At 37.3% G+C, this 20,615-nt stretch overlaps 1 protein-coding gene across 3 annotated transcripts; it reads right to left on the bottom strand.

Annotated features, from left to right (window-relative positions):
* Positions 1–2,503: 2,503 nt before the first annotated feature.
* On the bottom strand, positions 2,504–20,241 carry LOC120074744 (Transducin/WD40 repeat-like superfamily protein). Of its 3 annotated transcripts, none has more exons than XM_090312344.1 (22): positions 20,066–20,237; positions 19,726–19,944; positions 19,090–19,198; positions 18,657–19,001; positions 18,514–18,569; positions 17,844–18,090; positions 17,716–17,771; positions 17,341–17,566; positions 17,008–17,171; positions 16,722–16,864; positions 16,552–16,653; positions 16,017–16,155; positions 15,793–15,879; positions 15,566–15,727; positions 8,054–8,401; positions 6,474–6,649; positions 6,285–6,403; positions 5,077–5,378; positions 4,472–4,663; positions 3,578–4,267; positions 3,067–3,107; positions 2,504–2,883 (listed from the first exon to the last, which is right to left on the bottom strand). In XM_090312344.1, exons 1-20 carry the CDS (start codon positions 20,108–20,110, stop codon positions 3,785–3,787), a joined length of 3,720 nt encoding a protein of 1,239 aa, XP_090168470.1. In that variant the 5' UTR covers positions 20,111–20,237; the 3' UTR covers positions 2,504–2,883; positions 3,067–3,107; positions 3,578–3,784. The 3 variants fall into 3 exon arrangements, with proteins under 3 accessions (XP_090168470.1, XP_038883898.2, XP_090168471.1); XM_039027970.2 differs by having other exon boundaries at positions 6,285–6,382; XM_090312345.1 differs by lacking the exons at positions 2,504–2,883; positions 3,067–3,107 and having other exon boundaries at positions 3,705–4,267; positions 6,280–6,403; positions 20,066–20,241.
* Between the last annotated feature and the right edge of the window lie 374 nt (positions 20,242–20,615).

The raw sequence follows: 20,615 nt of genomic DNA, 5'->3' as shown, positions 1-20,615 counted from the left end.
TAAAAGAGTATTAAATGAACTTAATCATTTCATTTTGTTTTCTTCTTCTAGGGTAATGGACAGCAAAAGAATCTTGCAAAGATTTTTCTCACACTACAATCTATTGGAATTATTATGATCCTAAAAACAATATTAAACTGCCCAGAAAACACCAAAATAATAATAAATTCATGCATGCCTATGGATCCACACCAAGGCTGGAAAATTAAAAAAGAAAAGAAAATCAGCACAAAGAGAGAGAGAAATTAAGCCATAGAAATATAGCTAGCAGTCACATTTGTAAAAAAAAAAAATGTTTGACATGAAAAGAAGTTGAAAATATTTTTAAGTATTCAAAGCCTGCAAACTGAGATTAAGAAGATAGCAGATTTGGATTTGGCAAAAGAGAGGGGCAGATTGATTTAGCTTTGGTTTGTGTTCTTTTGTGAAGGGAACTGCAGATTCTAATGATCAGAGTGTGTGCAGTTTTTGTCTCTCCCGTGCTGCTTTATGCAGTGAGAATGAGCTTTCTTCATTTCTTTAATTCTTTGTCATTTTCTCAATGGAAATCACATACAGATTGGAACAGTTTCCCAGTTTTGAAATATCCACCCCCCACTCAATAATATATTCCAGTTGCAACCCTCCAACTCCAAACAACATATATATAATTTCACCTAACAACAAACCTATGGTTTTTCATTTAAACCCCATAACTCAACTAGTTAATACATATATTTTCAATTAAGAGTTTCAATTAATATATATATTTTCAATTAAGAGATAAGATATCCAATTTTTTTAAATATTCGTAAATATTTGGACCATATTACCTGTACTTCAACTAATCTCACAAAACAACCTGCCGGATCTTACAACATTTGAGTGTCAAGGAAATTCGTAGGTAGGTGACCACCTCTCAATCCTTTTATCAAATTCAAGCTTTTTATGTAACACTATGTCAACCTATGATGGTTAAGAGATTCAAATCCTCTAACCCTAAATGTTGTTAAGCTCGAAAAAAAAAAAAAAAACACAGCAGTATAATCAGTCCATTTTCTAATCAATGGGGCACACAAAGGCTTCATTTTGTCATAACTTTTATGATCTGTGGGAATTAACAGTAAGAGATAATGAATGCAAAGCTCTTTTAGAGCCATCAACTAAAGAATTAATTAGTTGATTGAAAGGGAATATTATTCTGAGTCCAATAGAGACCAATGTTATATCTCCTTTTTTTTTTTGGGTGTTCTTAAATTTTGAATTTAATCAACACGCCAAAGTTGGAAGAGGCTAAAAGGATAATAAGTAGAAGAAAATTAGTTGGCTCCATATTAGTACCTAGGATACCTGATTCTTGATGTGATTTAATTTTATTGGACTATATATATATATAAATTTGAGTAGAATCTAATTATTTATTAAATATAATAAAGTGAACTACATAGAAAGATATCTATAAAGAGTCCAGTTGTGTTGAAAAAAATGTAAGAGTGTGTTTGAAATATATTTTCAAGTGTTTAATTTAAAAAATAAGTCATTTTGGAAGAAACTAAAGTATTTGATAACCACTCGAAATAACTTTTCAAGTCTATTTTAAATAAATTTTTATCAAAAGTATTTAAATAAAAATGATTTTTTTTTTAATTTTTAAAAACACTATTTTTCGAAGTCAATCTAAACAGACAATGAGAAATCTAAAACTGAAAAATAGAAATGAGGCTCTGGCACAAGCTGAATCTATCAATAATTAGTGCATAAAAGATTTCACAAAAGAAACAGTCATAGCCTGATTGCATGAATCTATAGCAGACTGAAAACAGTATAATCAGAATACTAGGTAACATAATCTTGGGCTTATGAAAGTTACCTTTTCCGGTTCATAATGAGGGTAAAATGGTGTGGAGCACATATTACAGCGACAATCTGCTAGTGGTAATAAAAACTAATGAGAAGCAGATAGAGCATAAACATGCGCCTCTAAAGATTCCAAAAACTTCTCCATAGCTATAATATCAAATAATGTTGTCTAATTTAATGCCTAGATTATTATTGCCCATAATTAGGCAAGGCAACCCATATCACTCAAAAAGTGAGTCCCAAGTGACAGTTCCAAGTGGAATAACTTCTTTTCCCTTGGCTATTTTTGATGTTTATTAAGTAAAGAGAAAATGGCATACAATAACAAGTCTAGCTGTGAAACAAAAGAAGGGAAAAGGGAAAAAAAAAAAAAAAAACCATCATTACAAGTGAAAAATGAACACAAAAGGACAATCAAATGAAATCCCTTTACCCCATTCCTTTACCCCACATTCATACAGCTCATATAAATCAGAGGCTTTTTCCTTTCCCATTTTGCTTTCTGATTAAAAACAATGTATAAATGATAACCCACTTTAACAGAGAGCCTCCACATTGGACCCCATATACATGTGAAAATTTTCAATTTACAGAGAATGAGGCTTATTGTGTTGAAAATATTTGTTAATGAAGTTGTAAAAAGGAAATTCTGGAAGGCTTTAGGTTGTGTGAACCGTTTTCTTTTTTCCCTTTTAAATTTAAAACGGGAAGGAATAAGAGAAACAGAGATAAGTACACTCAACAGATTTTAATCCTATACCCCCAAAAGAGGAATTGAGTATGTCATACTCATTCACATTCATATCTTTCAATGCCTGGCATAATGCGAGGGATTTTCCATCTTTTGGCCCATGAAGATTAGGTAAATAATAATAAAAATAATAACAACGACTAATTAAAATAGTAATTATTGATTACTGATCAGAGTGTGTGTGTACGGGGGGAGGGACGATAACCACTAGAGGTTTTCTTTTGAGGATATGCTTTCATGGTCCCTATTGGTTTGTTTATAGTGCCTGAAATGGTCATGATGAGCCCAAATTCCTGCATTACATGAAATGGATAGACCTCTTATTGCCACTTCCTCGAGGCAACTACTATGATAGGCTTATTAAAAAAAACTACACGATTATACGAGGGGAGTGAAGGAATCCCAAGATTGGCATGTTACAATGGAGAGAGAAAGGCAAAGGAATGAGCATACTAGAGATTAGTTTCTAGACATACCTTCTTAGGGATTTGTATATATTCCAACAGGCCTTCGGTATCTGTAAGTTATTGGAGAGAGAATTATTCACTAGCATACCTTGAGATTCACAAAAAAAAAAGGTGCTTCTAAACAATTTAAAATCAGAAATACATGAAAATCACAACTACGAAACGTGTTAAAAGTGAAGGGGGAGAAAAAGGAAAGCTTTTTTTTTAATAATTTTTATTCAGGGGGAAAAAAGAAAAGTTGGTCTTTGCCTTTTCCTTTTTCTTTATTTTTTTTAATTACCCCTTCATTATTAAATGTTATAAAGTTTGGAGAACAAGAACTATGCCTACAGAAAATGAAAGAAAATAAGGAATTATACAACTAAAAATGAAAAGAAAAGAAAAGGAATAACGCAGTTCATTTTCCTTTTCTTTTCAGGGAAGTATGGTTCCTCTTGCTAATAACGACTAACGAGCCCAGTAAAACATTTGTAAATTAGTCCCTCTTTAAAAATTATATACTATTATTCAGAGTTCTCACCGTTGATATCATTGCTTGGCAATAGGAAGTGGCATCTTTGGCAATATTCTGAAGGGCTCCGTCCTAAAACACGAACTCAAGGCAAGTGCGATAAAACAAGCGGAAGAAGATTTTAACTGCCAAAAGCTTGAATATCCAAAGAATTACCTTTGAATTTGTTTACCATAATTAGGCGGAACTTCATTGTACAAAGGTATTTATAGAAAACTATGAATTCCTACCAAGATTCTTCCTCAAAATTTCAACCTTTTCAGAAAGATTCTTAGCAAATGTTCCGAACAGAGGTTCAAATCCTGTAATAGTAACATCTTTCGTACTTTCACATTTATCTTTGTTCTTGCATTGCGCCAATTTGGCAACTGCATTAATTTTCTCTATAATTGAGGGAAGTAATTTGGCTGCTTCATCATACAACTCCAATCCAGATTCATGTAAACTATCTTCATGACAAGCGGGGGCAACTAATCTTGAGAAGAACTGAACTGCATTCTCAGCTGCAGCATCCAAACCAAGTAGAACTTCCCTACAACTAGTTCGTTTCTCCTCCAGTTCACTTGGAGCTGGAGAACTGCCATTATTTCCTTCTGTCAGCTTTGCTCTTTTTGACTCTTTTTCACCTGGATAGCTTTCATTTTGTGAAAAGTGCAATGACTTTGAGCTTAGCAAGGTCTCTGTCGTTCTTGTAAAATCCTGCACAATTGGCAACTCATAACATGAATATTGGTCCATTGAAGTCATTTTCAAACTAAAAGAATTAATTTCTGAGAAATGAGAATCTTGATCGGCCGAAGTCCCTTTTACTCATTCAGAGCCTTCTTTCTTTTCTTTTCTTTTTTGTTATAATAATAACAATAATAAGAACAATAATTTTATTGTTAGTTAGAAAGAACCTACCAGTTCTTGCTCTGCCAAAACCTGACTTGGCATTATCTCTGATGGAGAATGATTAGTAGCTTCGTCAACGTAATTCAAAGTTGTACAACCATAGTCATAAGGCAGCATTCGAAGTCTTTTGCTGCTTCCAAGACAGTCCTTCTGCACAACATATTTGGAAGAGTATCTTCTCCTTGCTGCTGATTCATTCTTCTGCATAATAAACACCCATCAATTAAATGATATAATTCGGATTAGAAGTAATAAAAAATTCAGTTATATTATGAAACTGGTGAATACGTGCATTCCAGGTTCGTTAAAATTCCTCTTCCCATCTACTTTGTGATTAGAATTTGTCACTTATCTTTAAACAAGATAAGAAAATTAGTTGACGTTATAAGACAATTTCTTTACATCCGGAACATTTATCTGAAAATATCTTCAGCTATGAAGAACTATTAGCTGTTGCAGATATCTTAGACTAATTGAATGCTTTAGTTTGTCTGAGAAGAGAACAGAGATTTAGGAACAGAAGTCCCAACATACTTGACAATACAGCTTCCCTATTTTGGTTGAATTCCCAAACCATGACTCGATTATTTTTACGGACTCAAATTTCCACTAACCTTATGTGACGTTGACAAACTGCCATAATGTAGCTTGAATAGATCACCATCTTCAGCCTTAATGCGGCACGGAATACTATCTCCAATTGCTTGCTTTTCACTTTTCACATTACTGGAAAGCAGCTCTTTCATTTCCCCAGAATGAACCTCATTCATTCTCGTGTGAAATTCACGCTTACTAGGTGAAGAATTATGAAAGATGGCAATCTTACTAGAAGTCAACTCTCCCCCAATATCTATATCATTACTAGCTTGACCAGAAGAGCATCCGTTAAAAGCTGGTAGCTTTGCTGCATCTTGTACTGCAAAGCACAATCCCCATCAGAAAAAAGATAAACAAATTTCACTGCAATGACTCGGCATAATAGTAAATAAATACAAGTGAAATTATGTATAAGAAGACTTTCTACTGTCGGATGATTGAATTTGTAACCTAGTCTGCTGTTAAAGACCGTCATGTCTAGACCATAAGAGTCAGCTTGCAAACCAAAGCAAACAAAACACAGATAAATGAGAAAAGGCATTCAAACTTGACGGTTGTGTAACGGTTCTTATCACGCAAAACATTGAACAAAAGAAGTAAGCTCAGAAGCATTTTAACAGAATGAAAAACACCATACGCCTCACTGCTATAACCATTCCTTCTGGCTGTTTTCTATTGACTGGAGGTTTTTTCCTTATAGAATACATCTACATTAAAGGAAAAATAGCATCTTATCTTCCAAAAAACAGTTGATCGAGGAAGTAAAAAATCAACTATCCCACATACCATACAAGATCAGCGTATTTTTGTTGTATTTCCAAAAACATAATTGCCTTCTAATAACATTATCCGGGAATCTCTTGCATTGGAGAAACTGATTGCCTTAGAATGCAACTCATGCTTCAAAACGATTGCTCTTGGTTTAGGGTCAGAAACTAGTCCCTCCCTATTACCCTCTATATTGCACACTAAGATAAACCAAACTATAAAAACAACCAACTCAAGTAATTAAAAGTAACAAGCCCAATGACATGTGAAAGCAACTGATCCTTAAGAAAAACCATCCAGATTTTTAAGGGTTATAGGTTATAAAGCATTTCTCCTAATGATAGAAGCTGCAAGTATCTTTTCATGCAAACATTGAAGTCATTTACGTCCAAGTGAATGAATTTTCAAGATAGTCTTACACCAATCAATATTAAGCAAAAAAGGGATGTGACCTTACGTCCATTAGTGGAAGACGCCGATTTTCTGTCCATAAAATTCTGCATTTCAGGAGAACTTGGTAGATCTAGACACACGTTATAAATGGAGAGCCAGCGGCTTTCCATGGCAGGATGGCCACTGAAGTCAGACATCACTGTAAGCATGGAGAGTAATAAACAGATTCATCCAAAGTTTATTGAACAATTACCTAAAAGTTTCTTGAGGCACATGAGAATCATTAGTATTGCTATTGTCAGAAGAGTTTCCGGATAAGCTGCTGGTGCAGGAGTTAACAGATCCAAGGATGTGGTCAGAACAAATTTGAAGTTCTGGAAGTAGAGGTGCATTTCCGTGATCATCAATAACCAAAGAACAGCAACTTTTCTGTTTATGTCACAGAAACAGAAAAATTAGACTGCATGAAGATAGGCCAGATTATATACTTATGCAGGGTAGCCAATAAACCACAAAGAGTTACTAAGTGATTTTACATCGGACATGCAATCATACAGAGATCAAGGTTGATTCTAGATGGTGAGACAACCATCCTGAATCATTGAGAGAACTTTCCTATGTGGTACACCTATGAATTGAACATGACTTAATAATGAAACTCATCTATGAAAATAGAACTCCAGTAATATGATATAATTACCTCTGAAAGGCTGTGTATCCCATGTTCAAGGACAAGTACATTATGCACAAATGTTGGATAGTATGTGCATGTCCATTGCAGGAAGTATTTATGTGAATGGAAAAAGCATTTCTAATATTAGATATTACATTAATATGCATTCCGTAGATAGACATATTTCACATCTATAAGAGATATAAATAATACTGTACGCAATGATATTAACATCTGGATACTGAAGCAAACAGGCCAGTGATTGGAAGTGACTCTGGACAGAATGACTGCAAAAAAATTTGACCACAAAAATCTAGCATTCACAAAGTGTGGACCAAAAAGACAGGGCATTCCTTAGTGAACATATTGATGGCTCTCAAGGATCTAGGATTAGGACATATTTGAGAGTAATTTTTAAATGGTTAAAATTACTTTTGCATGTACTCCAAAACATGTCTTTAATCATTCGAATTTAATTTGATGTTTATTTTATACTTCTAAAAATGGTTTTCAAGCCATCAAAATTAGTTTAAACTAAAGCATGTTTTAGAGTGATTTTGAAAATGACAAAAGTGATTTTAACATAACTCCCAAACATGCTATAAATTGAAATTTGAATAAAAATTACATATGCACACTTGTTCGTAAAAGGAATGAGAATGACATATTTATCAACTTATCCTTCACATCAAACTTTGAAAAATAAATCAAAAACAAAACACAAACAACTACATGCAACACATCCATGTTGAATATTCGTGCTTTTGCTTGCTAGATTATGCTTAACAAAAAATAGGTATAGAATCTCCACAAAAGAAGAGAGAAATCCAAAAAACCATAGGCAGAACTTTTTAACAAAAGAATTCGAGCATATTTATTCCAGCATAATAGTTACTACCGTAAGATGACCAGAGGAATGTAAGCCAACAAATGTTAAACATGGCAGAATGTTAGTCAACAAGTATTGATGTAAACCATCAAATGCTAACAAGTCCTTAGGAATTCAAGCAACAGAATATATTCGGGAAAACACGGCTCAATCTCCTGATATGTTGAACAAATATATCTCAGAAAATCCTAAATTCTTATTAAACAAAATTGTGGCTAGTACTTTATTATGTCATCCGACATTTAACTAAAGATTTTGGAACTCCACATACCTGCAAAGGTGTGGACTCATGATTTATTTGGGCATTGTCAGAGTTTGTTACTTTATATTGTGCCCATCTGGGCAGTCTTGAAATGCTAAATCTAAATGTTGCCTCCGGAGCAGCTTCTCCTTGATGAAGCACTCGAAAACCATCTTGCTTGGAATCATCACCAGAATTGGTTGCATGTTGCTTTGCTTCATCTCCATCCTCTTCGTAAATCATGATTCTACTAAAAGGTATAGGCTGAGTCATGCTTCCTGGAGACAATGGACCAGAACCTTCATTCATTTTCTGATGCATACTTGAAGATAAAAATGCAGGAAGTCTCCATACAAAAATGCAACCATCTCCCCCTATCTGTGTGCATAACCAGAGTAAGAAAAATAAGAAAACATTTCAACACTAAAATATTTAAATGATTTTATTGTAATCTCAATTAGTATGTCTAAGAGAGTTTAACTTGCATACAATGGTGAAAGTTCATACTATAAACCGCTCAAATATGATAGAAGTTCCAATTTCACGATGCATATGGTTGTTCTAAATTGACTATCCATCTTTCCAAGGACAAATTTGAGACTTTCAAGAAGAAGTTGGACGAACCAACTGGAGTTCTGTCTATGTAGCTTCTTATCTGCAGTTGAACCTTTTTTCAGATCCCAGACTAGAAAATAGGTAGAAACCTCTAAATAAATGTTATAATATCCAGTTAAAAGAATTTAGGATAACTAATCTAACAAAGAAAATGAGCGATCAAAAAAGTTTTTGTTTAATACTGAGACCTCAATGTGGTCACATGGTTCTAAGTACGAAGGAAAAATATACCATTGTTAATTGAAAATTTAAGGTTCTTGATTTACAGAGATATCAAAATAAAATCTCTTTGGCCACCCTTCCCTATTCAACATGCTCTACATCCCCTCCTCAACTTCCGTTTACAAAGAAGGAAACTGATTCACGAATATTTGTGATCTTGGCAACATATTTCTAATGCTTCACAGTATTGACTGTAATTCTGAAATTTCAGCAGTATCTACTTGGAGTGGGGGGAAATTTTCTTATTCACGCACTCAATCATCACTATGATGTAAATCAGTCTGTACGTTGGTGTCTTATGGTTTTTAGTTTCTGTTTTAACATTGCCTTGTTTTTCTATGTTTTTATCTTGGTTAAAGGTTAAGTTACTGTTTAGTATAGTTACGGTTAGTAAAGGAACAAAGGCTGGGTTTGTAGCCTTTAAAATAGGGGTTAGTCCCTAGGATGTAAGAGGTATCTCCAAAGATTAATACGGAGAACTCTCCATGAATTGTCTCATGAAAATTAGTTTGTGATGAAAAATAGAAGAGAAAAGAGAAAAAATGGCACACACAGATTTACGTGGAGAACCCTAGAACAGGAAGAAAAACCACAATATAGAATTTTATTATTAGAACTGATATACACTGGATACACAGAGGCTACACATATAAATAGGAAAGTAGGAAACCATAGAGTATAGTAAAAAGACACAAATGCCCTAGGGTTAAATCCTACTTTCAATACAAATTGGGGCGTAGATATCAGTGAGGTCCAACTTGCTAATATAGGAGTCAAAGGTCTGTCTGGGAAGTCCTTTTGTAAGAACATCTGCTATTTATTGACTGGAAGGAATATAGGGAACACAGATGTTGCCACTGTCAAGTCTCTCCTTGATGAAATGTCTATTAATTTCCACATACTTTGTTCTGTCATGCTACACCGGGTTGTTTGCAATGCTTATCACAACTTTATTATCACAATAGAGTTTCATCGGACGATCACTATCTTGATCGAGATCAGTTAGAACCTTTTTCAACCAAATTTCTTCACATATCCCTAGACTTATGGCCCTGTATTATGCCTCGACACTGCTTCTGGCAGTATCACCTTATTTCTTACTCCTCTAAGTAACAAGGTTACCCCACACGAAGGTACAATACCCAGATGTCGACTTTCTATCTACCACAGAACCTGCCCAATCAGCGTCCGTGTATGCCTCAATGCACCGTTTGTCAGACTTCCTGAACATCAACCCTTTACCAGGAGAAGTTTTCAAATATCTCAAGATGCACTCCACCGCTCTCATATGTTCTTTATAAAGAGCTTGCATAAACTGACTGATCACACTGACAACATAAGATATGTCTGGTCTGGTATGAGAAAGATAGATCAATTTCCCAACAAGCCACTGATATCTCTCCTTGTTGACCGGAGCACTATTATTCAAGTTACTGAGTTTAGCATTAGCTTCCACAAGAGTATCAACTGGTTTATAGCTCGTCATACCTGTCTCCTTAAGTAAATCCAAAGCATATTTTCGTTGAGAAACTGAAATTCCTTCTTTCGACCGAGCCACTTCCATTTCGAGAAAGTACCTCAACTTTTCAATGTCCTTAATTTCAAATTCCTCAACCATTTTCCTCTTTAACCTGGTAATTTTTGAAGCATCATCACCTGATATGCCAATGTCATCCACATACACAATTAGAACTGCAATTTTCCCTGATACTGATTTCTTCGTAAAAGGGTGTGATCTGAATGTCCCTGACTGTACCATTGTGATTTTACAAAGGTAGTGAATCCGCCAAACCAGGCTCTTAGAGACGTTTCAACCCATACAAGGACTTCCTCAGTTTACATACTCGGTGATTAAACTGTTTCTCGAACCCTAGAGAAGGACTCACGTAGACTTCTTCTAATTCTCCATTAAGAAAGACATTTTTCACATCAAACTGGTGGAGAGGCCGGTCTTTGTTAACTGCAATTGAGAGAAGAACACAGACAGTATTTAACTTCACTACCAAGGAGAAAGTCTCGGAGTAATCTATTCCGAAGGTCTGAGCAAAACCTCTGGCAACCAATTTTGCCTTGTACCTGTCAATCGATCCATTGGGCTTGTATTTAACGGTGAACACCCATTTCCACTCAACCGCCTTGTGTCACCTTGGAAGAGTAACCCGGTCCCAAGTGTTATTTTTCTCAAGCGCCCCCATTTCCTCCATAACTGCAGCTCTCCATTCAGGAATCTCCTTCGCTGCATGTATACTGCTTGGCATCGTAATTGTGTCCAGGCTCTTAGTAAGGGCCTTGAACCCAGAAGATAAGTAACTCTGCAGTGAATACTTTGTGCAAGATCTCGTACCTTTTCTCAAGGCAATAGGAAGATCAAGAGAGACATCATGACTTTTCTTCTCCTCTAATTCTCCACTGCATTCAGCCTTCTGCTCATGAGTCTTATCTTCTAAGAGATCTCTTCCACCTTCAACAATGTTATCTGCTGGAGTAGATTTTTAACAACTATCATCACTTGCATCAACGTCTTCATCGTATACAACGTCCTTGGTACAACTGTCGGTACTTTCACCATTTTCTCTGTCTTTACTTACATCATCTTCAACACAAGCATCATTTTCAACACAAATGTTACTATAATTAGGGGTAGGAATACTAGTATCTGGAACTGATGTCGGTTCTGACTCATGGACTGGAGTCAGAGAAGTGATAGGCGACACTATTTCCTTTTGAAGATTCTTCCTATAGTACGTGATCCATGAGACTTGTTCAGTAGGAAGAATGGGTTCTTTGACACTTATGACAGGTTCAGGAAGGATGCTTCTGCTCCCAGTTTCAGGTAATACTGACGAACTTGGACCCCAATTAGTCTCTTCACTAGTACTCTCCCCCTGAAGATGACTAATGGGAAAGAAGGATTGATCTTCTAGGAAGGTCACATCCATTGAGACAATATTTTCGTGAGGAAGGATGGTAACATTTGTACCCACGGAGGATACCCCACAAAGACGCATTTCTGAGCACGAAGGGTAAACTTGGTACGATTGGGACCATGGGTATATACAAACACAACATACCCAAAAACCCAAAGTGGAACATTAGAGATAAGGCGATTATCGGGATAGGACTCCTTGAAATATTCTAGGGGGGTTTGAAATTTTAAGACCCGGGAAGACATTTGGTTTATCAAATGAACTCCTGTCAAAACAACATCTCTCCATAAATAGGGCGGAGGTGAGGCTGACAACATAGGGGAGCGAGCAACCTCGATAAGGTGACGGTTTTTCCGTTCAGCTACCCCATTTTGTTAGGGAGTATATGCACACGAGCTCTGATGGACAATCCACTTAAAGACTAAAAATTCTCGGAAAGAATTATTAAAAAACTCCCGACCATTATCACTTCAAAGGATAACTGAATAATCGACCCGTGTGCCAAGCAGAGTCTCCTGAAATCTTCCCCCTTTGCCTTCAATTACATCGGAAAACGACTTGTAAACCTTATTTTGGCCATCCCCCCTCATTGGTTGTCTGCAGATTCCATTATCAAGAAGTGTATCCACGGCTTCTTGTACCAATTTCTCCTGACACATTTTCTCCCCTCCTGGCGTAGATCTACTTGTTGTTAATAGATCAATAAGAGTATTGTTCCGATAGCGATTTTTGTGTTAAACTGGGTTTCTACAGTAGTGTACAACTGTTGGAAAACCGTCGAGACTTCAAACTTATCGGTGAGAAGGAAAACCCAAGTTAGTCTAATGTGGTCATCAATGAAGGTTACAAACCAGCGTTTGCCAGTGGTGGTAGTAACAAGTGATGGACCCCAAACATCGCTATGGAAGAGGGTGAATGGCTTGGAAAGGTTATAAGGTTGAGAGCTCAGCGAGACATGAGGTTGTTTAGCCCGAATACACACACACAAGTCAAGTTAGAGAGATTAACATAGTGAAACAGATGGGAAAATAAATATTTCATATAATGAAAACTAGGATGTCCGAGACGATAATGCCATAACATTTAATCACTTTCAGAAGTAGAAAACATGATGAAAATAAACTAGTCCTATCACATATCCTAGAAGAAGCATCTTCAGTAAGGAAATAGAGCCCCCCATCATGTTGGGTAGTGCCAATCGCCGTCCTCGAGTTCAGATCCTGAAAAACAACAGCATCAGGTGAGAAAGTAACTCGACATTTCAAATCTCTTATAATCTTGCTAACAGATAATAGGTTATAAGAAATTTTAGGAACATGCAGCACATCTTGTAGAGTTAAACCCTTAAAGAGGGAAAGACGGCCTTTCCCAATCACAGGAGCAAAAGATCCATCAACAATTCTAATTCTCTCATTTCCAGCACTTGGACAGTAAGAAATAAACTGGTTGGAGGAGCCAGTTAAGTGATCTGTAGCCCCTGAATCTAGAATCCACGGCTTGCTACCAGTTATACTAATAAGGCCAAAGAGGATTGAATTGTACCTGACTAGGCAATCACGCTCACACCCACTGTACTAGAGTTGTTTTGGCTAGTCTCCTAATTCTGAGGTTGAGGACCTCCATTTGTTGATTCACTTGCCAGTGCTCGTCCAAAACCTGACTAACACCATTTACCATTAGGTGGACGACCATGCAGCTCCAGCACTAGTCTTTGGTGCATCAGGGCTTCTTGCAGTGTTCACGCCGGGGGGGGCTTGTTCATAGCACTGGACTTGGCAAAATCAACGTATTATTCATAGCACTGGACTTGTCTTCCTCGAGGCGGATTTCAGAGCAAACTTCTATCTGGGATGGTATTGGACGATGTCCCAGTATCCAACTCCGTACAACGTCAAACTTAGAATTCAGCCCCGCAAGGAAATCATAGACTCGGTCGATTTCCTCAGACTCGTAATGTAAGACTTCCCCCATAAGAACAGTTCCAAACCATCTCGCGACATAAGTCCATCTCTTGCCAAAGAAGAGACAACTTGTTGAAGTAAGCTGTAACATCCATCGTTCCCTGCCTGTATTCGTGAACTTGTTTGCGTAAAGTATAGAGTCGGGAAGTATTCTGTTGTTTGGAGTACAACTTTTGAATAGCCTCCCAAATATCTCACACAGTGGCAGCATACAGTAGGGGTTTTCCGATCTGAGGTTCCATACTACCTACTAAAATAGACCGAAGTAAAGAATCCTCTCCCTTCCATATACGTTCTTGAGGGTCACCAGTCTCGGTTTCGGTATTTCACCCATTAGGTATCCGAATCTATGACGACCCTCGAGGGCTATTTTAATGGATTGAGACCATGAAAAGTAATTATGACCATTTAATTTCTCCCCTACAATAAAGCCTGCAGAATTTCCCATTGCCCCAAAAAATAAATTTGTTGTAGGTAAAGCAAGGAAAGAGCTTACCGAATTTCCCGAGTAAATTGGTAGATTTAAAGGGAGGTCCGACTGGATATTTGAGGTCATTCCAAGCACTTCTCCGAGAACAGCTATCTGTTGCTGAACATACTTGTTCTACTGTTTAATCTGAAGTTGGAGTTGAGTAAATTGGTCTTGGACTGTACCGCCTTGACCTCGAGGGTAGTGTGATGACAACTCCCCAACCTCAAATCTGCTACCCATAGGAGCTTTTTGACTGAGTCTGCCACCCGAGCTCGGCTGAAACGGGGGCATGGTACGGTTGGGATCAGTGGAAACCGGTCGGGATTGGGCATCCGGGATCAAAGTGTTGCGGTTGGAATCGGCTAGGTTATGGCCAAGGTGATCCACGTGCGCGCGGCTGAAACTGGTCTAGGGGGCTCCGACAGGTTGAGTGCCGGACGGATCGGGCTGGAATTCTACGATCGGCGCGTGGCTGTGACCGGTCCAGAGGGTTTTGACAGGTTGAACGTCGAGCGGGTTTGGCTGGGAGTCGTCAACCGGCTGAGGAATGCTCGTGGATGGCTCGGCACGACGCTGGAAGCCACTAACTGCCTGGCTCTCGTTCGTCTAAGTCGCGCGCTAGGGTTCGTCCGATAGCCATCCCAATCGTCCGATCGTCGAGGGTTGCTGTGCACGTCTGGTAGGGTTCGTCCGGTAGGCTGGTTGCCGCGTGGATCTGTCTGGCGGTTGTCCCAATCAGCTGGCTGGTCTCCAGGTTGGACTGCTCCAATTGGCTGATGAAGATGGGGTAGGACTGTCTGAAAATACCACTTTATAGTGTTTTGTACAACAATGGTTATGTCGGTGGTTGTGGTGCCAGATTGCACTTGTGATTCTCCTGTTTGGTTTTCCTCAATGGTGGCCAGGGTTTTGTCTCCATTGTCTGATACCATGATGAAAAATAGAAGAGAAAAGAGAAAAGGCACACAGGATTTATGTGGAAAACCCTGGAACTGGGAGAAAAAACTACAATATAGAATTTTATTATTAGAACTGATACACTGGATACACAGAGGCTACACATATAAATAGGGAAGTAGGAAACCCTAGAGTACAGTAAAAAGACACAAATGCCCCTAGGGTTACCCATTCAACAATTTGCACTACATTATCAGGTAACTCCAATATCATCTTTGGAAATATTGGCAATAATGTTCTTTCGTCCCTTCCTATGGTTAAAATCACAAATAAAATGAGAACTTAAAAGGATTAAACAGAAAAGTAGTCAGAGTCAAGTGTTGAACTAAAAGCATGTAAAACAGGCTTTCTAGAAGAAGTTGCACAAGACCAAAAAGATCGAACGTACAGAAATAATGCGTTTACAGTCTGGTGTGAAAATAACGCCAGTAATAACTTCACCGTGCCCCATTGCCTGTACAACCATTTCCCCAGTAATGAAATCGTGCATGCATATAGACTTGTTCGAATAGGAACAAACAAGGTAACTGCAACTTGGATCCATTGCAACCTGTACACAATTTTAAGTTCAGCACAACACCAAGACGAAAATCTGACAAACATAATTGAACTCACTTTTATTGGTTCTCCAAAATCTTTCTCGAGCCTGAAAGATCTTATTAGCTTCCCAGAAGCAACATCAAATGTATTGATCTTCTTGTCCTACACGTTGGATAACTAACGGAGTCAATCTAGTCCCCATAAATGGTATTTATTGACTATGAGAAATCCTTGCTGCACATTATCTGATCAACGGATAATCTCAACAACTACCACTGCAATGTAATTAACATGCATACCTGCCCAACTGTAACAACAACGTCCTTTTTAGGATCTATAGCCATATCATAGACAGTACCCTGAGATGCCATTTGGTGATGACTGCGGGAAATCATATGACCACTATCTGTTGTCGTGAAATCACGGAAAATCAAAGACCTGCATGTAAGAGTCAGTTATGGATGGTTGGTGAATGCAGTTCAGTTTTGTGCTTTCATTGGCTCTTGAATCAAGTCAATTATTTATCTTATATTACGGAGAGGGCATAAGAAAAAATCTCTGAAAGAATGAAACATAAAACACTACATAATAGAGATTAGAGAATAGTGATTATAACAGTAGATGAGGGCTCTCAAATTTCATCCGTATTCTATGAAATAATTTCTTTATTTTAATACAAGTATCGATTTGGTACTATCAAGTATCAAAAATGTCAACAGCAGGCCCAGGATGTTCAGTAAACAAATAGTTAAGTAACTAGCAGCAAGTTATAACAATAAGCTTCCTATATTAAATAAGTATTGTGTGCACAAAGTAAAGCTTTTACAATTACACCTGTCAGCACTGCAGCTTATAATTTTGTGTCCATTGCAACTGATCTTTACTGAAGTTACAGCTGCTGAGTGATCAACAATAGTATCAGTGAGATCAAAATTCCTGACATGAAAAAAAAGTAGCATTAAGAATACAGATCGAAAACTAGGAATATCAATAAAAGAAATTACCTTTCAACATTGTAAAGATGGATAATTCGATCTCGACTTGCTGAAGCAAGGTAGTAATAACTTTGTATAACTTCTTTAGATATAGCATCATTTCTACTCAACAAGCTAAAGCTTAATGATAGGACCTCTGCATCATGAGCACCCTACAAGAATGAAACATATTTCTTATTTAATTGATTAATTCATAAAGGACATGGACGCCTGCCACCCAAGTAGTCAATGTTGGGGGGTTTCTACGAACTTCGTTCACTAAAGAAATCAATAAATTACGGTTCCAATGGCTTGCCTGAAGACATGTATAATCAGAAGTTAGCAGGTTAAATATGTGAATGTTTCCATCACAGTCACCAGCAGCAAGGTATTTTCCATCTGAACTTGCTGCCAGAGAACGAAAGCCTTGAGTGCTACAACCAGCCTCCACAGTTTCTCGTTCAAATATTCCAGCACTTTCTGTTACCAATAACCCAATAAAAACAATTTAAAAAAATGTGACAACCTTGACTTAGTATTTAGAAAATTCACAAAATAAAACATTGCGTCGAAATTTAACGCTTAATAATCTTTAAATCTTCTTTTATATATGTGTTAACAACTTATGGAGGGTTAAAATAGATTCTACCAAAGCGTGTAGTGCTTTGATTGTCTATTGCATCTTCTGAATCCGGTTCCAAAGCTAGATCCCACAACCTTATAGTACCATCTGCCGAGCATGTTGCAAAAGACATTCCTCCTGAACAACCTCTAGCAACACAAGCAAGAGACGGATCGTGCATGTTCTCACAACAAAGAACCTTGATATCCCATATGCAAGCAGAATGCGAAACTAACACACAAGACCTGGTAGCCTGAGAAAATGTACAAAAAAAAAAAAAAACGAACGAACTTAAAAAACTCCGACACTACTCTGGAACCCTATAATAAAATTGATGCTACAATTAGTAAGTTAAAAGTTGTCGACCTTAATTCAAGTCTCAATGTAATAATTAATAAGCACCTGCTTTGGATCATGGATGTCCCATATGTTAAGATAGTGATCTCCATAAACAACCACTGCAAAGCAGAATCATCCGTATTCAAACAAGGGGAATTCGATTACACTGAATTCATTACTTAAATGCTCACCAAGCTTTTCTGAGGTTGAAAAATAACATGCAACTGCATCAGGAAGGGCAGGTAAGTTTTGTGTAACATTTCCGTCATCTTTAATGGGATAAACAATATTGCTTGCCCCGACGAATTGCTTGGATCTTGAATAGACTAAACTTCCACCATACTGAAGATTCTCAGCGTCAAAAAGTTGTACTATTCCGTTGCTGCATGCACAAGCAATTAACTTGCTAGATGCAGATACAGCGAAACTTTTATCGACCTGAAGGATATCATGCTTCAAAAAAGTTAGGAAGCAAATCAGATGTGAGTTCAAACATGCATCCAAAAGATATTTTTTCCTTCAGATGTCAACCTCAAGAAACTTGTATTCATATCACATACATTCTGATTCATGGATGCTACTGCAACTATTATGCAGGTGTCAATTTAACACCCCATTTTATTACCGCGGTATATAGCCAGTAGGTTTATATAAAAACGGCAGGCTACTCTACTTCGTGGGACCAAAAGTGCAGATTATTGGGGGATCATTGATCCTCCACAACTGAGCACATTAGCCTCTGATGGTAAGTTCCGTCTTTTAATTTTGAAAGAATTGTAACCCTTCACAAGTAATCCTTCCAATTCTGAAGATAAATAGGAAGCTGAAATCTTTAAGATAAGATGCAGAAGCCCCACGTACCTTTAAATTGACGGACTTTGTTACTGAAAATCCAGAGTTCACCAGGCAAAGGACACCTATTGATAAAAAAAAGGGAACGAGAATAAAACTAGGCTCAAAAACTTCAATCGAAGAATATACGTGCCATGCGGAGAAAAACTAACCTGTTTCAGTCAATGCATACATCGGAAAAACTTCACCTGAGCTACCGTCCGCCAAAAAGCCAGAGGTAATTGAAACAAATGAGCTTCCTTGATGCGGACCAAGATTAACAGGCTTTCCATGCAAAGACAGTGAACTTGTCCCTAAATTAAAGTGGGTCTTAGGAGATGTAATTGTCCAGAATTTCAAGTGCTTCTTCCCAGCGGTTAAAATGGATTTTGAATCTGATGAGAAGGAAATAGATGAGATGGCCGAACAAGATGAACTTGCTTTGAGCTTTGTTAACAACGCTGTAGTCCGCCAGTCCCAAACATATATGTATCCCCCAACAGACACTAGATATTTCCCTGACAAGAATAGCGAATTATTTAAGATGGAAAAAGGAAAAGTGAACAAGTAGCAACAGAGCCGAAAAGCAAAGTAATGTAAAACTACCATCAGGTGAAAAAGCAAGACAAGCAACACCATACGGATGACCTTTCAGTTCTGATACAAAGGCCATGCCAGCTAAATCCCACACAAAGACTGCAGGTTGAGGCCCTGACTGCAAAACCAAGATAGAATATGGAGTAAGAAAAATATAATAGAAGCGATTCGTTTGAACTTTCACCATTGCAAACTGCAGGACAGAAAAAGCCCATGTCTCAGCTTTTGATTATTTTTATAAATATATATGAATAGTCTTGAAGGCGTCATCCTCGTAGACAAATTTCTTAATCTAAACTTCCTGAGAAATGAGAATGTGAACTTCCATCATAATGCAGTCAATGAAATTTGAAGGTTGTTTGGTGCTGGTGCTGACTACTTAAGCACCAAATATAAAATAAGTTGGTGACAGGGACACCAAATCCCCAGGATGCACATAAATCATATCAAACAAAATCATATGCACCCAGATTTTTAAAGCAGGTAAAATCATTTGGCTAAACAGAACCAATCTATCGAATAAATCTACTATGGTATTTATATGTACAATACCTAATATCTCACATCAACATTATCTCAATAATCATGTCCAGTTCAGTTCGTAAAACTGCGAAAACAAATAAACAATGTGGAAAAAGAATTCACCTCTCCAGCAGCCACGAAGCGGCCATCCAGGGACATTGCCACACAGCTCAGAGGTTTGCACAACCGATGAGGCACCACGAGATGCGATTGAGTACCAGAATCAACATTGTGCACAACCACAACGCATCCGGCCACGTAGACACAGTTTGCAGAATTGACGTTGGAAGCCAATCCATTGTTGTTCTTTGTAGTGGTACCGATAATTTCCTCCAATACAAGCTACCAGAAGCATAAAACAGAAGAGGAGAATGACAATTATGAAGCATGAAAGTGGAGGATTGGAAGTAATGGCCTTAAAACAGAAAATTGAAATGAGAAACAGTGAGGAAGAGATTGATACCTTTGAAGATGAATCGGTTCTCTTGAGTTTGCGATTCGGTTTCATATCAAAAGAAGAGAAGAGTCGCTGATCGGCTTCGAGAATGGCATGGAGGTTTTTGCTCAGATGGAAAATTGTGCAAACAGTCGGGACTGGAATGGAATTGGAATGGATGAACGACGGCGGGAAATTTGCAAAATTAAAAAGAATAATAATAGTAATAAAGTTTCAAAATAAAATTAGGAAATATGTGGACAAGTGGGTCCCGCTTTATTTTCCGTTTCATCATTTCCATGGTTTTCTTAACTGGGTGTTAGAGAGAGGGAAGGGAGAGAATTAAATCCTATTTTATCTTCTATTTCATTTTAGTCTCCAATCTTTCCAAATATCTATTTTGATCTTTTAACTTTAATTTATCATGTATATGACTTACCGTCAGTAAAAGCAGAGATTTTGGCATTAAAGTAATATCCAAAAATCTTAAATTTCTATGTAATATTGATGTCACACATTTAAACTACATATGGCATAGGTGTTTAGTCATCTAAATTTTAAGTCGTCATAATTATAT

Source organism: Benincasa hispida, chromosome 3 (genome assembly GCF_027475165.1).
Source record: "Benincasa hispida cultivar pf3 chromosome 3, pf3_genome.v1.1, whole genome shotgun sequence".
Taxonomy (NCBI): Eukaryota; Viridiplantae; Streptophyta; class Magnoliopsida; order Cucurbitales; family Cucurbitaceae; genus Benincasa; species Benincasa hispida.
Note: the sequence above shows the minus strand (reverse complement) of the source record. Positions and strands in the feature narration are given on the sequence as shown.

Bases quoted from the DNA above. Each gene is read 5' to 3' on its own strand.
- LOC120074744 (XM_090312344.1), bottom strand. From the start codon at position 20,110: ATGAAACCGAATCGCAAACTCAAGAGAACCGATTCATCTTCAAAG. The intron at 8,402-15,565 runs GTACGTTCGATC...TTATGCACACAG, and splicing joins ACTGTAAACGCATTATTTCT to ATAGGGGGAGATGGTTGCAT. The intron at 6,404-6,473 runs GTAATTGTTCAA...GTCTGACTTCAG, and splicing joins GTGCCTCAAGAAACTTTTAG to TGGCCATCCTGCCATGGAAA.